The sequence below is a fragment of the Lagopus muta genome, chromosome 2, assembly GCF_023343835.1.
Source record: "Lagopus muta isolate bLagMut1 chromosome 2, bLagMut1 primary, whole genome shotgun sequence".
Taxonomy (NCBI): Eukaryota; Metazoa; Chordata; class Aves; order Galliformes; family Phasianidae; genus Lagopus; species Lagopus muta.
In genome coordinates, this window is record NC_064434.1 from 13,735,609 (window position 1) to 13,752,075 (window position 16,467).

The 16,467-nt window shown below is 37.6% G+C and overlaps 1 protein-coding gene across 6 annotated transcripts in view; it reads right to left on the bottom strand.

Moving 5' to 3' along the window:
• GREB1 (growth regulating estrogen receptor binding 1) overlaps positions 1-16,153 on the bottom strand; it is an 87,050-nt gene extending 70,897 nt beyond the window's left edge. For 3 of the 6 annotated variants that reach the window (XM_048934725.1, XM_048934724.1, XM_048934716.1), the window contains exons 1-4: positions 16,093-16,153; positions 15,375-15,427; positions 13,903-14,004; positions 12,156-12,319 (exon numbers count right to left, since the gene is read on the bottom strand). In XM_048934725.1, coding sequence (XP_048790682.1) covers positions 12,156-12,218 — 63 coding nt within the window. In that variant the 5' untranslated portion in view covers positions 12,219-12,319; positions 13,903-14,004; positions 15,375-15,427; positions 16,093-16,153. The remainder of the gene's footprint in view (positions 1-12,155; positions 12,320-13,902; positions 14,005-15,374; positions 15,428-16,092) is intronic. The other 3 variants (XM_048934719.1, XM_048934718.1, XM_048934721.1) reach the window with 3 other exon arrangements.
• Positions 16,154-16,467: the final 314 nt, after the last annotated feature.

Here is a 16,467-nt window from a genome sequence, read left to right on the forward strand (position 1 = left end):
TTTTACACACACACACACACTACTTGTCCAATAGCAGTAAAAAAAAAAAAAAACAAAACCTTCTTATAAAGACTTCATCCTAGACATTTGATAAAAGCTCTTTCAGAAAAATATAGCTTACTGTTATGTAATTTATCTACTCTCCAGAGGGCACCTACCTCCCATGTCTTTGTCAATGTACATCTGACATGGGGAGGCTTAAGAGTATCCTAATTTGTTATAACTCATCCTAATATTTAAATGTTACATAAACACTACTACACCACTTTCAGGAAACCGCTCCACAGTAAAGTTTAACTTCTGAAGAATAAGAAAAATAATTTCATTAAGTGCACCAGAACAATTGCTCTATTATTGAATACGGGATGTTCCAAATATGAAGTACTCTGAAGAATTAACCCCCTATAGGGGAACATCTCCCTAAGTACCAAGGAACAATCATTAAACTTGCCACTTGTCTACAAGGTGTTTAAGACTCAAGAACGTGATCTCTGGCTAAAGAAGAGTATAAGTCAAGCCCACAAGGGGCCCACATCACTTTCAGATAGAAATATTATCTTTCTTCCTTGTCTTTTGTGTCAAAAGCTGTGAAGAAGGGAGGAATAATTAGTATACACAATTACAAACCTACCCCTATTAGAATTCTGCTGTTCACTTAAAACTTAGCACATGGAAATACTGGAGCTGTATCATATATATAAGGTCCTCCAGGCTCCCCACCCTGCTTCCCACTGTGGCTTCAGGTAGCTTTCAGGAAGGAGCACAAGAAACGAAGGCTTTTTTGTTGTCACCTGATCTGAAGTGCAGCTTACAGCCGCATCCTGAGGGTTAACTAGTATTCACAGATCTTTCTTCTATGAATTTGTCCAATTCCTTTCAGAAAATCTTCAAGCCTTTGACTTCTTTTCTTTTTTTGACGTAAGTTATCAGCAAGTTTCCCATTTTTTTCACATTATCAAAGTCCTTCCTTTCTGACTATGAATGCTAACTTCTATCAGTGTTTCCAGATCCATACACTGCAGATACAGAAACAGTATATTATCTTTTCTTAATCCTATCATCCATTCAATCAACACTCTATATACTACATGAACAGCACTCTCTCATTAAGATGCTCACAATTCTTTACCAAATTAGAGTTTTATAAAACCTTCTCTTCTTGAATAGTTCTTTATTAGTTTACAAGCAACTTGAAATCTTTCCTTGTTCTGAATAAATTCTGCTTATCACCATTTCAACTGTTTCAGCCAACTCTACCCCCAAACACCAATAAGAAACTCTTTTAAAGCAATAGCCATATGCCAGTAATGGATAAAAGTGAATCAGGTGGCTAGGTCCTACCTGTATCTACACACACATCAGCAAATATAGACATGTGTCCTAGGGCTGAGGCTCAGTTATCAGTGCACAACATGATATTTACAGCAATTTTGTTTTTAAAGCAGGTTTTTGTTCTTTTTTTTTTTAAACCAGTTGACATTAACTGCTTTGGTTTCATGACCTCATAAGAATTTTGCACAAAATGCAAAGACAAAATACTTCCCTCCTGCAGTAACACAGATATAGCTGTTAGTCACCTGCTCACAATCTGTCACACACAACAGTCCTTAGTGGTAGAGTCTATAGAAATGAGTTTATTGGAAGACCCATACAGATGAATCACACAATCATAAGGTTGGAAACGACCTGTAAGATCATCTAGTCCAACTGTCTTCTCATTACCACTGCTACCACAAACTAAACTACATCTCGTAGTTCCTCATCCAGATGTCTCTTGAACACTGCCAGGGACGGCGACTCCACCACCTCCCTGGGCAGCCATTCCAGTGCCTGACCACTCTCTGAGAGAAAAAGTTCTTCCTCATGTCCAACCTAAACTTCCTGTAGCACAACTTGCAGCCATTTCCTCGGGGCCTGTTTGCTGCCTGGAAGAAGAGGCCAAACCCCTCCTCACCACAGCCTCCCTTCAGGAAGTTGTAGAGTGCAATGCGGTCTCCCCTGAGCCTCCTCTCCTCCAGACTGAACATTCCCAGCTCCCTCAGCCGCTCCTCATAAGCCCTGTGCTCCAGACCCCTCACCAGTTTCGTTGCCCTTCTCTGGACACATTCCAGAGCCTCAATGTCTTTCTTGCAGTGAGGGGCCCAAAACTGAACACAGTACTCGAGGTGCAGCCTCACCAGTGCTGAGTACAGGGGATGATCACCTCCCTGCTCCTGCTGGCCACACCATTTCTAATGCAGGCCAGGATGCCGTTGGCCCTCTCGGCCTCCTGGGCACACTGTCGGCTCATGTTCAGCCGAGCATCAACCAACACCCCCAAGTCCCTTTTCTCTTCATGAAGTCCATCATTATGCTACCTGATAAGGCAAGCATTCCCACTCAAGCACAGTCAACCAGTTTCACAGCCCATCCACTTTCTAGCCAAAGTCAAACAGAGGTTGTGGCTCCTTGCAGTATCTGTTCTGCAAAATAAAACAAGGCCATGGGTTATTCTATGGCAAGACCACACTTAATTTCTTGCACGCATATAGCATTCTATGGCTCTGAGGATGTAATCACTGTGTGTGGTTTGAGTTAAGGTTTTTAATTAATGTAATTACATTTTTAAACGTCCCACCCTGCTTCAAGTGGGATGGAGCATCCACAGCTTTTCTGGGCAGCCTGTTCCAGCACCTTACCATATTCTTGGTGAAAAATTTCCCCCTGACATCCAATCTAATTCTCCCTTTCTTTAGTTTAAAACTATTCTCCTTGTTCTTGCCATATATCAATGTTCTTCATATAATCTTATTAATTTGCATTTTTAACTGCTTTTACTTCACTTCTTATTTTGTCTCATCATTATGCTGTATCACTGAGAACAAAGTGTGCAATGCTATCTGCCATTTACTTGACACACTTTCACAACTAAATCAAGGCAAAGGCTTCAGAGGGACCATGTCCTTCTCCCTGAAATCAAGTGTCTCTCAAAGTCCTCCTCATAAGACCTCTCTGTCTTAAACCTGACATTAGGTAATAGATGTCACTTCATTACAGAGAAAGGTTCAACTCTCCTACCAACAACTGGCACAACAAAATGTAAAAGCAAACTTAATTTTAAAAGCTTCCAGTCTAAGCAAAAACTTAAAAGCAGATGGTTATGACAAAAAAAAAAAAAAAAAATCTATTTCCTATATATTCAATTATTTTTTTTTAAAGTAGATTTTTAAATGGCAGTATAGGAGGACTAGGAATGAATTTACATCACAGCAAGATCTCAGTGAGTGTTCAGTATGGGTAAAAAAGAGGCAACTATGTAAACATCAAAGATAGCCTGGGAATCTTTATGAGAGAAATTACATTTTTTTCTTGCTTCCTTGATTTCTATATTATTATTTACAAGTTATACTTTCGTGACATAACTGAATATCACTGTATGCTAACAAACAGTGACCTACTCATTAGCTAAGTGTGCTAGCTATTGAAATAAGATACTTGCAGACATGAATCACTTTTAAAAGGAATTTAAATTAATCTGTTTAGTCACAGATTCACAACTGAACTAAAGAATCGGATTTCATTTTGTATGGATTTTGTCCTTCTCCCTTCATTTGATCTATTCTCTTCAATAAAGTTATGGATGGAGATGTTTGCAATTACTTAAGACTTGGAGTATATTATGATACAGTTAGCAAGATGTGGGCAGCAATGAATCCTTTTTTTTTTTTTTAATTAAATCTTGGTTCTATCAAATATCCCTAGAAAGTGATCTACAAACAAAATTTGTATAATTCTACTGCACTAGCTCTCAGACCTGCAAAGACTCAACTTTACGTTGTTCTATTAAATTCAAGAATGACAGTGGCATTACATGGTGATATAGGTACCACCATTTGTTGTGAACTGACAAAAAAGCCAGGAGCCAGAAGTACCAGTCCATTTCTAGTCTGGCTTCCTCTTCATAACCACCCACCTTAGTCTAATGAGCTCCCACTTTGGCTGGGGCCCCAGATTATTGCCCTGGCTGCTCACCACTAAAACTCACAGTAGCCAGTGTCTGTAAAAGTGAGGTTTTAAAGAGTTTATACCTTAAAGAAAAAAAAAAAATTAATTAAAAAAAAGAAAAAGGAACCAGTCCTTCCTTGTGCACATAGGCATAAATAGAATTCTAAGTAGTCATAATTTCTTTCCACATAACACTTTTAGAATAAATTTCTGTATTGGATTTGGCACAAAGGAAACACAAACAGCTGTTTTTCATTCAATAGAAGGCAATATGGGGTTGTATATATTAGGTATAAACTTTGTTTTGTTATTGTCACTCATTTGTTGATGAGGAAAGCACATCCTTCTTGAAAATGATGGTAACACTCTCTCAGACATCAATGTTTTAAGTATGAATTGCACAAAATATCAGCTCTTTTTTCACTGTGTTTGTTTGTTTTCTCTCGGAATAATTCTCCATAATTGATAAAGCAGGCAGAAGTTGAATTCTTTATGGAATACAGTCTCAGTTAATGTCAATTATGAAAAAAAAAAGAAAAGATTGGCTAATCTGCATTTTTAGAAACTAGCAGATTATTTTACTGGTTAGCACAAACATTATTGATCTGCTTTCTTGCTGAATTAATAGCACTAGCATAGGACAGCTCGCTTTCTCAGCTTTCCCAATGTTTTCCTGAAAAGAGGCCCATTACATGGCAGGGGGCAAAGGACAGGCCTAGATAACACTGTTTAGACATTTCTTTGATGTACACAGGCATCATCCTCGACAACTGACCACCAAAGACAAAAGAGCACTCTTAGGCTGCTGGAAATCCCAGCCATTCTTCTCACCACCTTTTGATATCCCAAGGCTTCTATACCCTGACCTCTGCACTCTGACACAAAGATCTTATCTGAAAGATGGTCAGCCACGTCAAAAATTCTATCCAAATTTAGCCAATGAACTCAGGATTTCTTCTGCTTTTCATAATTACTTTTTGTCCTAATGTACCAGTGTGGACGCTAAGATGATTTTACAAAAAGAAGGGGAGAGAAAGTGCCAATGAGAAAAAAAAAACTGCTTGAATGTTGTGATTTTGAAACCATTCTCAAAAATCTACTTTATTTTACAAACCACTCTGTCTAAAGCTTCTTGACACTTCACCGTGCACAGATACAGTATTTCTACCTAGTCACTATTACAGAGAAGTCCAGTTAGAGACACAGATACATGAGCTTGCTAATGTGACTTCACTCAACAAATGGACACATTTTAAATGGCTTGCACACTTTAAGGATTGATATTGATGTCTGTATTTTTGTTTAAATCATAGAAATATAATTTTAATGGTTTTTAATTTTTTCCTCCTTATACACTGATTGATAATAAGATCATTTTCCCATTGTCTTCCACAGAAATAATCTGAGATCATCATGGGTACTTTTAAACACTTTTCCCCTTAAAATTGAACAAAATGCTCCCATAGAAGCACTGTATGCCTAGCCAAAACAGTAGGAGTCCCCTAACACAGTTAACAACTCAGTACATTCCCTACATCACTCAAACAATATTTTCTACACAATCAGCCAGGAAAACTCCTAGAGAAGCATCCTTCTGCCCCTTTCTGAAGTGCTTTCTTACATACATGAATTAATATACGTATCTACAGAAAGTCCTGCTGAAATCCCACTCTAGAGATAGATATATATATATATATATATATATATATATATATGAAATCACATGTTTAAGATCTTTAAAAAGACAAACTTATTGATGATTGGAATGGAATAATAGTTCAGTTGCAAGAGACCTACAAATATCATCCTCTCCAACTGCCTGATCTCTTCAGTGCTAAATAAAAGCTGAAGCATGTTATTGAGGACATTATCCAAGTGCCACTCGAACACTGAAAGGTACAGAGCATCAGCCACATCTATAAGGAGCCTATCCCAGTGTTTGATAACCCTCACGGTAAAGCAGTTCCTAATGTCTAGTCTGAACCTTCCCTGATCCAGCTCTGTGCCATTCCTGGGAGTTCTGTCATCTATATCTATAACAACTTGAGTTCAAACATATTAGTGCGTCTATTCCCCTGTACTTTGACAATCACCTTTGTAACACACTCCTAAAACGTTGCCCTCCCATGAAGTACAATTCGTGTGAATTAGGACAAAGACAGGTCAGAAATTTGAAAGATTTCACAGTTTACATTATTCTAAACTAACTTTCATGAAACACATGACCAAATGGTAAAGTGTTAAGCACGGAGTTGTTTTTTATTTTTTTCAAACTGGCATTGATACGCTTTTTTTCCCCTATATTCCTCTGCATTCTTAACATTTTAATAATAAAACAGCCCAAAACTTATCATGCAAACACTTGGATCTACAATGCTTGATTTAACACCAATTTTAAATCACCTGTTATCATCTACTTAATCAATGGTTATTTACTTAAATTTAGGTGTCTGTAATAACACCACAACTCACGAAAGGAATGGTGTACAATTAGAATGACCATGAATCTTGCAGTTTTGAGAAACTCTCTTCTTTAAATTAAATTATTACCATAAAAATTAAGGCAAATACCAGCAAATAGAAGAGTGGGGGAAAAAAGCACAAGTTTTAGAATTCACACAGTGCTCAGACAAAATGCTGATGGTACAAAAGGCATTAGAATTTATCCTACTGGGTTTAGTAGATTTTCAGCCAAACCAGAGGGTTTTTGCAGTTATTTTTAAATAAATAATCGCTATTATAAAAATAAATTTCATGTCTTCAGATGGAACAGGGGATTCTGAATCAGTATAGAGTGCTCAAAGCAGAACCTGTACGAATGTAAAACCGATATTTAAATCAGGGTAAAAAAAAACTCTACTGAACAAGTCTGTAAATATTATATTTTCTTTTAACTGAATCCTGTCTACGAATAATAAACTACACCCAAGAAACAATCCATACACCAGCCTAAGGCCATATCTATACCACTATATGAAATGACTAAACAAGCAGTGATGCAAATTCAATGCACATAGGCCGTGAATAAATGTTCCAGGTCTGCCAGCATCCACTGAAGGAATAATTTCTATAGATGTCTCTATTGATCTGATGGAATATATGGCCCTGCCTGTTTCAGGCACACAGTTGCTCCCGTGAGCAACACTTGATCCTCTTTAGTAAAAAAAAATAAATAAATAAAATGTTAAATAATAGATCTCCATCATCTCCATTCATTTTAAGAGAAATAGATTAGGAACCACGTGTATGAGCAGCTCAGCTGGCAGCCAGCTGTGATAACCCCTGACAGCAGTGCCCAAATGAGGGACTGGGAGCAGTAACCTTTTTAGTCAGCACAGTTACAGCCAGAAAAGGACGTGAGAACAACTCCTTGATAAAACACATCAGATGTTCATGTGCATGTATTTATATGCGGCTTTGAGTGTAGGTAAATTCTATGGCTGCAGTTATCCTGAATTCTGTTGCAAGTAGAAAACATTCTATAATCCAATTCCAGTATTTGACAGAGATCATTCTTTCTCCTTTGTGTCAACTTCGTTAGGAGTTGCCAGACCTTTATCACATAACCCAACACACACAGCCAATTTCTAACCAGACATGTTCAAAAGCATGCCTGAGGAGAAAAATTTACTTCATTTTGATAAACAGAAGCACACAGGGAAAAATAAGAAATAAAAACAAAAAATAAACCCTCAGGCTACTTTTACCTGTAGATTAAGACTTCACTCGGAAACTTTAAGACTTACTAAGTGTTGGAGTGATCCATTTTACCAGAATTCAAGGCCATTTTTCCTTAGAAATTGAAAACATTGCTAAAGAAACCAAATGAGATGCAAATCAATGTAATCTAGCTATGAAAAAGTATGCGAAGCAGGACAGCTAATTTGAAATGAGAATAGTGTGACCCATAACGCCATGCTTTCTTGCTGCCATCCTACACAGCATTACTTCACATCCAGATCAGCCTCTTTACACCCATACCGATGCAAGCACCTGGGACAGAAGAGATACCTGTCCTTAAAGTCCATGGATGCAGAACCTCTTGTGTCTACACTGCTCAGTTCTAGTCCATCCTAGACCAAAAGGACCACGTCCACATCACTTGATGCACAGCCAAAGTGTCTTAGTTAAGTATCCTTGGCCTTAGCATATTTGTATAAGCTCTTTACCCACTCAATTTAATTATTACAAAATCTATAGTGCAGTTTCCAGCTGAGAGAGATTTTTTTTTTTGCATAGAACTGGAAGATGTGATACGTGAACCAGGATGATGTATTACCCAGAGGATACCAGGTCTTCTGAAAGATTATTAGAAAACTGTAGGATTAAGAAAGTAAAAAGTAATTGTGTCATCCAATTGGCACTTGGTTGACTGTGGTCTTGGTGCAAAGTAACATTGCTTTCTGTATTGAAGCCTCACAGACTGAAGGCTGTAGTCATGGGTAACTGTGGCAGATCAGCCAATCAGATCTTATGACTCACGCCTAACATAAGGAGATTGATTTTACTACCTTGCAATCTAGATATTTCCATTTATTTTTTCAATCTAGACAGTCATACTTAAAAATTAATTTTCAACTCATTCATAAAAATAACTTTTGAAATAATGTTTTAGAGACACAACACATTCTAATCAACTCAGCACATTCTAATCAACTCAGATTGTGTGAGACAGTAGAAGCACAATATTACAGCAACAGCATTATGACTACAGCCAGTACTCCTTGTGGAGCCACAACCTAATTCCACATTGCAGGGGCCTACCTGCCCCTGGAGAATAGATTGCAGTACTGGTGGAAGACCAGTGGTTACCAAACACCATCTTCTCTGATTCAGCACACAGATTTGCTTCACAGAATTCAAGAGATATTTTGCAGGTCCCTGTGAGCTCTTCTCAATATAAAATGTGTACAGTATGTCAATTTTTGCTCAGCCACCCTCACAGCAAAAGAGCTGGATGTTGTGTTAAATGCCTCATTCTAAGTGCTTGGTTTATCTCTTTTCTGTTTAATGTTATTTTGCTTCATGGTTGGTTTAGATGATCTTAGTGATCTTTTCCGGACCTTCCAAGCAGCACAGACATAATTATCATCAATTTGAACACCTTGCTCTTCTATGCACAAAAGCTGAAATGACCAAAAAAAACGTGGGAGAACAAAGGGGGAAATCAGTGAAGGGTACAGTAAATATCTGTTGATAGATTTGAAACTGAATACAATGATAAAACTGAAAACTACTTATTGAAGTAGTCTGAACTGACAGGTGACGAGATGCATTTCCTCCTCAAAAGGGAGTCACAAGTGACTTTTTCATGGATGGTTGGAAGGACTGAGCCTGATTTATATACTTACATCTGTGCTTATGTCCACGTGCATACTCATGCATGTGCTCTGAATAATTAAGGCACAAATCACTTACAGTTCCATCTATGGGAGAACACTGAGATCTGGCTCACTCACTTAAGCAGAGTCACATTGCAGTCAAGCAAGTCACAAGTGTTTTCTTTGAAAACAAACACACTTACATAATAAATTAGCCATTTCATTACCTCTGGGGTGAAAATAATGAAAACAGCTGTCAGATGAGGATGAAATAATCTTTAGAACTTTTCATTAACTTCACAAACATTCTTGTGTCCAAAAATATTTTCACTATTATTACAAGTAAGACTTTGAATTATCACAGCAGTGATATCAAAGGTCTTATCCACTGTTCTCCCTGCCCTGTTCGATCGCTTTGGGAGGTATTGCTTTGCTAATTAATCTTTCATTCATAGAGAAATTGGCAACACACAGATTTTGAAAACACGCAAATGTGGCTCCAAATCAGATAAAGACCATACAACACTTTCAATTGATAGAAGAAAAAACTTTGATTTAAACCTGTCTGTAAAACCATTTGAACCCTTTTGGAGCTGATACATTTATTCCACAGATAATTACCTGCACAATAAGATAGCAATAACAGTTTTGATATAATTCTTGGAAACTACTGAATTCAAAGCACTATATAATGACACTAAAACATCACACGATAGGAACAGTTCATTGCCTTGATTTTAAATAAATGTTTAATCTCATTAAAAAAAAAACAGATAAGAAAGTGGTGGAAATAAAATCCTATGCATTTTTTCCTATTCACAAACAGCAGAAGGCATAGATCCACATTTTCCTACCATAAAACTCAAAATGAAGACAACTACGTATATAAGGACACATTTGGCAGGCAGTCACACACAGCAATACAGAAAGGATTAATACCAAAAAAAAGACAATAAGCAAAGCATCAGGGTGAATTCCCAAACCTATAAAAATGTCTTTGATGATAATTCCTTGTCGGTACTGTTTATTTTTTTTATGACTGCAGTGTAAATACACTTCATCATTTCTATTTAAGGCAAATTTACTCAAGATATGCCTCCAACATTACAGATTTTACTACATTAAGCACTGTTATGCTGTTTAGCTAGGAAAAAAAAAAAATGTTTTCTTCATATGACATTCAATATTTGTCATTTGTCATTTGTCAGCATTTTTTCTAAGCTATACCATGCATAAACAGCAATTCTCCTTTTCTGTTTCCTCAGAAATATACCACTGGCTGTATAGAGCTAAGATTTCCTTTATTCCTCATGTAAATATTTAAGCATGAAAGGCAACAGATGGATAATGGCAAGTTAAAGCAAACTGAAAAAAATCAAGTCTTTGCAATCCTTATATGTAACTATGCTACAAACCTATGCAACATAAGCATAAATGACACATTTAAATCTAACTTCACAAATAAGAATAGCCTCTTCCAGAGTCTAAGAGAAGTTTGGATGAGTTAGACTTGCAGATGACTGAATAACTAATCACAGTCTAAATGCAAAAAGGCAAAGTTTTTTCAGTTCAAGTAAAAGATGTGGTGCTTACCCTGTGTATGTGTGTAATATATGGATGCAATCATGTCTGTGTAAGTAGGGATGTTTGCATGCACGTGGTGGTGGCTGATAGTTACACCAGCCACCTTGTTTCCCCTTTGTGGTGCCTTTTATCCACACAAAACAAACCCAAGGTTGTGCCTGATCCCAGCTGAGAGTAAATGCCTTATTTTGTATGAGGGTGAGGAAGGAGTGACAGACACATCACTTATCATTCACCACACAGACTTGGTATTCATTAGAAAAGCCACAATCAATAAGAACCAAAAGGCAATTTTTCCCTGAAGATAATGATGTCCAGCATCACTAGAGTGTTTACGAGTCTGATAGGCTTTCATTTATGAACACAAATCGCCTTTGAAAGTTTACAACTTCCTAGTCAAATTTGCCCTTACCAAAGAAGTGCTGTAAAATGCTTCCATTTTTATTAGTTCTACAAAACTGCATGGGCTTTCTCGTGGTTACTTTCAATATGTGTAAGATACATGAATTTCAAAATGCAAATCAAATGCACATGTTGAACTGACTGCAATTTTTCACAAATTATGGAGCAATCTCCTCTGCTTTTTTCGTGGGAGTGAATGGGTGATTTATTTTATTTTATTTGTAAAAGAGAAACTTTGGAAGCCATTAGCTACTTGTACAGAACACATGAACAAGAAAAGCAGAATTCAAACAGTTGTTTTTAACTTGCTGTTTGACACTAGAAAATACCTTCCTTAACTTTGTGTATATCATTCACAGCATTATTAAGATTAAAAACTCGCCTAAGAGATTCTGAACGCTCATATCCAAAAAGAATCCTTTAACAGAAGCCAAGAAATAGAAACATAAATAGACCGTAGTTGTAAAAACCTAAGTTAGAAGGCTATTTCTGTAAAACCTTGTATTCGCAACATAAAAAGCAATACAGACATTTGTAATACAAAATCAATGTAATATTGCTTCAAAAGATTGTGCCTAACAGATATTCACAATGCAAAGATGATTAGGGCATAAGTGAAATTCCATCCCTAAATTGTTCTGTTCTGCTCCTGTGCTCATAGCATCCTCTGTCAGGAGCTAATCTCACGTGACAGGCCTGATCCAAAGCCATTTGAAGTCACTGGAATGTCTCCTCCTGACTTCAGGGAGCTTTGCTTCCAGCCCCTATAAACTTCAAGAACAATACAATTCATAGGAGGTTGTTTTAAGAGAACAATATCCACTATCTGAAAGGAAAAGAACATTCACTTCAAACAAAACTTACCTGCTGTGGTAGATTTGTTGGGTTCTTACTGTTAGATGTTTTGCTACTGTTGTCTGTGTGCATACCACAAATAAACCTTTCCAAAGTGAGAACATTCCATTTCCTTAGTAGAAGCCACAGAAAATCAACAGTAGTCCAACACCAAATAAACCCCAAACCCTAAACTAAAAAAAAAAAGTATTCTTGAATGTACACACATCAGCAAAGACAAAAAAGTTTCAAAGGGTTATGTCACCACATAAAGGCCAAGCTCAGACAGCTATTTATTGTTTAAAAGTAGTAATATAAATGCAAGTCTTGAAACAGCAATTAACAGCGTTGTAAAAGCGGTGAAAGAAAAGCCCTATTGATGTGAACTATGTAGCTCTTTTTTATTAGAAAAAAATGGGATGATAATGAAGTACGGAACTCAATACTGAACCCATGTAAACATATAGCAGAAAATTTACTCTGATGAATAAGCAAATCCCAATCAGGTCCATAATCACAAAGTTCCCCAAGGCAGCAGACAGTGGTGGCTCTAACTTCCTCCCTCACACAACAAATCTACTCACTACAGCTATTTTAGCTGCTCAGCATGAAGATGAACAAACAGAAACTTGCAATTAGGCACAAATATTCCAGAATGTTCACCTCTGGAGACTGATCTCAGTGTTCCAGAGTGGGAAAAAAAAAAAAAGACTTGAAATCCTTCAGGATCTTTGTCATAAGATATAAAGGACTTAAATTTTTTTGTAGTTGTCTCAATATATTTAACGAAATTGACATTATTACCATTACTAGTTATCTTTTTCAGAAAGGTCTATAAAGCATTAGATCAAAACCAAGACAATACCTCAAAAAAATAAAGTAAATGAAACAAAACACAAAAGAAAAAGCAAGCAACATTTTCTCCAACGTAGAGATGCTATAATTTCCATCTCTTTCATCTAAACTTGTAGAACCAGAAACTGAAAGACTATTCACTTTCTAAGCCTATTCAAACTGATTTTTAGGCTGAATGGGCAAATCAAACCATTATAAATTTTATTTCAGGCCAGTAAAAAGAATGTTTTTGTGTGTGTGTTTTTTTTTCTAGATTAAATGGAAAAGAATTTCTCAGCTCAAACTGCATATATCATAAGTATTTTGTTACGATAATTGTCAAACAGATATTCCATTTGACTCAATTAAAAATGCTTCATTTGGTTTCTTTGTTTCACCTTTTTGCTACTGAATTCATTTCCGAAATGAAATACAGCCCTAAACTGCAACTTCCACAGAATTCAATCAATATTAGACTTCAGCTTTGCATTTCATTTACATTTTTTTGCATGCATAAATTAATGAAGTGTTTAGTTCACTCCAGAAGTACACATTCAGTAAATAAATTATCCATTTGTATATTTTGTTAAGCTTTATTCAGCCCTATATTTCAGGTATTGGAGCATTCACCCACATAGCTTTTCTACCATTTTTCTCCTCTTCCCACACAGACAGTTGGGACACAAACTGCTTGCTGCTGAGTACAACTAGCTGCTATTCTGATCCCCTCAAATCCAATCTGTCCCCCCCCTTACTCTGTTCTTGCTGCTGCTACTGCTCACACTTCCTCAGCCTGCTGAGGACATGAGTTTCCAGCTACCCTCCCGCCCCTTCTCAGCATTCCCAGGTGCTGATAATCTATAATTTTTTTTTTCCCCATTGTTGCCGAATCTTTTCCTCCTTTTGGCAGATGCTACAGTTTTGCAAGTTTTAAGTATCTTACCTCCGAGACCCTCTTTGTTGCTCTGTCTGTGACCACGCTGGAAGCAGAGAGTGATGGATATTAGGGAAGCATGAGCCTCCCCTGGCTGTTTAGCAGCGTGGTCTGCAAAGAAAGATAGATAGAGATGCTGCTCTCTCCTCCTCCCCCCCTCGCTGTCCCAGCTTCCTCCTCCCTCCGCCCTCCTTCCCAGCCACAAACTCCAGTTCTGTCTGTGCTTCAACACAATACACTACCTCTCAGTACCAGCCACCTAAGGTCAAGAATACGAACCCTTCACCCTCCCCCCCGCCTTTTCCTCTCCAGCCTCATGCATCCTCACCCCTGCTTCCCACAGAATATGGTATCTTCCCAACTATTTCCCCTTATTTGGCTCCAGGGTCTAAAGCACAGACAATTTCAGCAGCCCCAGGAGAGAGAAGAAAAAATAATAATTATAAAACAGGAGATATTGGACAAACATCTTTATATCATGTGAAGGGAAACAGGAGGTTTTTGGGAGAAACTGGAAACTTTGGGGTTGTATTTGTGAGTAGCCACAGCAGCCAAAACCTGCCAGTTGGAGATTAGTTTTAAAGATCTATACAAACTAAAGAAGGGTGCCCTAAACTGCTAATTATCTCCCAAATCTAGTTTACCTGCTGCTTGTACTCTTTGTTTCACTACCTTTATTATAAATAGTATTTTAAAGGAGCTTCCAATTTTTTTTTCCCCCTGTTAAAGCCAGATTTCAGTATAATCTGATGATGCAACAGCTATTAGTGAAAACATAACCAGTGGCATTTTTTCAAAATGAGGAACAACGCAATAACTGCCATTGAAATCGCTGAAAGCACAGTAATAAGTCCTCTGATTTCTCAGCTTGGGTGATAAGCATTGAAGAAGTCTTTTTTCATTTGCTGGCTGGTAACACATTCAGGTGACCAACACAAGGCTCTCAAGCAGTACATAAAATGACCACTAGCCAACGTTTTCTTCTTCAAGACCTACTTTTAGACATCTAATAGGTCACTCCTTCCAAAAGGATTTTTGTTACAGAGACTACAAAGAGAGTTAAGGTGATGCTGAAGGCTTCTAAAAGATGTTGTCTGATAAACTTTAAAAATTAAGTGGGCAGGGTCTCCCTCTGGAGGTCTCAAGCAGTACCTAACTCGCCTTAGAGATGTATGGGGATGCCTTAGGCACATCACAAGGTTGGTTTTAATTGGGTACAGTATGGCAAAAAAATGATAGCAGTATCTTCAAATAGGATACAGGCATTACTGAGCAATAACAGGTAATTAAGAAGGAAAATTACTTCACCCCTTCCAAACAACTGGCCCAAGAGAAGTGCAGTCTCTATCCACAAAGATGCTACTCCCTCAGCTGCTAACCCTTATTGAAGATGAGGAGAAGTGGCTCCAGGCTCAACCCCTTCTGGTTACTCTGGTGCACTGCTTACACCTGAGCTCCCTGGGTCAGCCACACTTTCTCACCTCATGCTCAACCACTGGTTCAGGCTGTGACCTGGGAATTCCACTGCAGATGCCTTAAAAATATAAGCAAAAAATCCATGTTTTTTCATTGTGGGTGGTCTCATATGGTAAATAGCAGGCACAATCCATCTGTGGTTAAGAAGAAGGTGGTCTATGAGGCAGAAAAGCCACTGCTTGTAATCCATGGATCATCTCACAGGTAGGAGAAATGCTTTCTAAAGAGACTGTGCATAACAGCAACATCTGTTACATCAAAACAAACTCCTGATCAAACTTACTAGAATTTCTGATAAATGTGAAAAGAATCAGAACGTATTTTCACCTTCATTCTGTGGTATGATAAGCAAAGTAACTAGTATAACCAATACAGATTTGATTAAGCTTAAAAATTATAACTTGAAAGATTGAAATGTAAGTAATTACAGAGTTAGTCTAGTTTTTGCCCAGAAAAGAATGTTTAAGAAAAAAATTAATCCAGACTTGCTAAATCTTATACATGCATTATGCAATACACTTAAAGCAGTTTCTTCCACCTTTTCCTCTGCAATAAGACCCATATCGTAGCATAGTTATATCCCCTCTCTTTGTTAAAGCTCTTGGCACCTGGTTTAAACTGAATGCATAATCAATGGATATTAAGATGTTATAATCACAAAATAAACAAGAGAGTTAGGCAAAGAAAACTATGATAACAAAAGAGACTAAATGCAAGGCTTACTCTTATGCTGGGCTCACCCACAGAACACCAGCAGAGGCAATCTCCAGAAGAGATCCTTCCCCACTTGTAGCCAGCTCTTAAATAGGTCTAGGAGAGGTGCAGCCAGGCTCCACCCCTTCCTGCAGCACAGGTGAATTGCCTTCAGCTGTGCTCCTGTGGTTGACTCATGGCTTGCCTCAGGTGATCAATCAAAGGTTCAGGACTCAGCAGTTCCCATACACTGAACAAAATGCATCAGATACTAATATTTAGTGCTCAAAAATGGGCTATATGTGTGAGCTGCAGCACAAGAGTGTGCTGCTTGTATTTGTGCTCAAAAGAGACTGGCACATCCACCTGTCTTCTCTAATTTCAAAAAACAAAATCATTCTAATT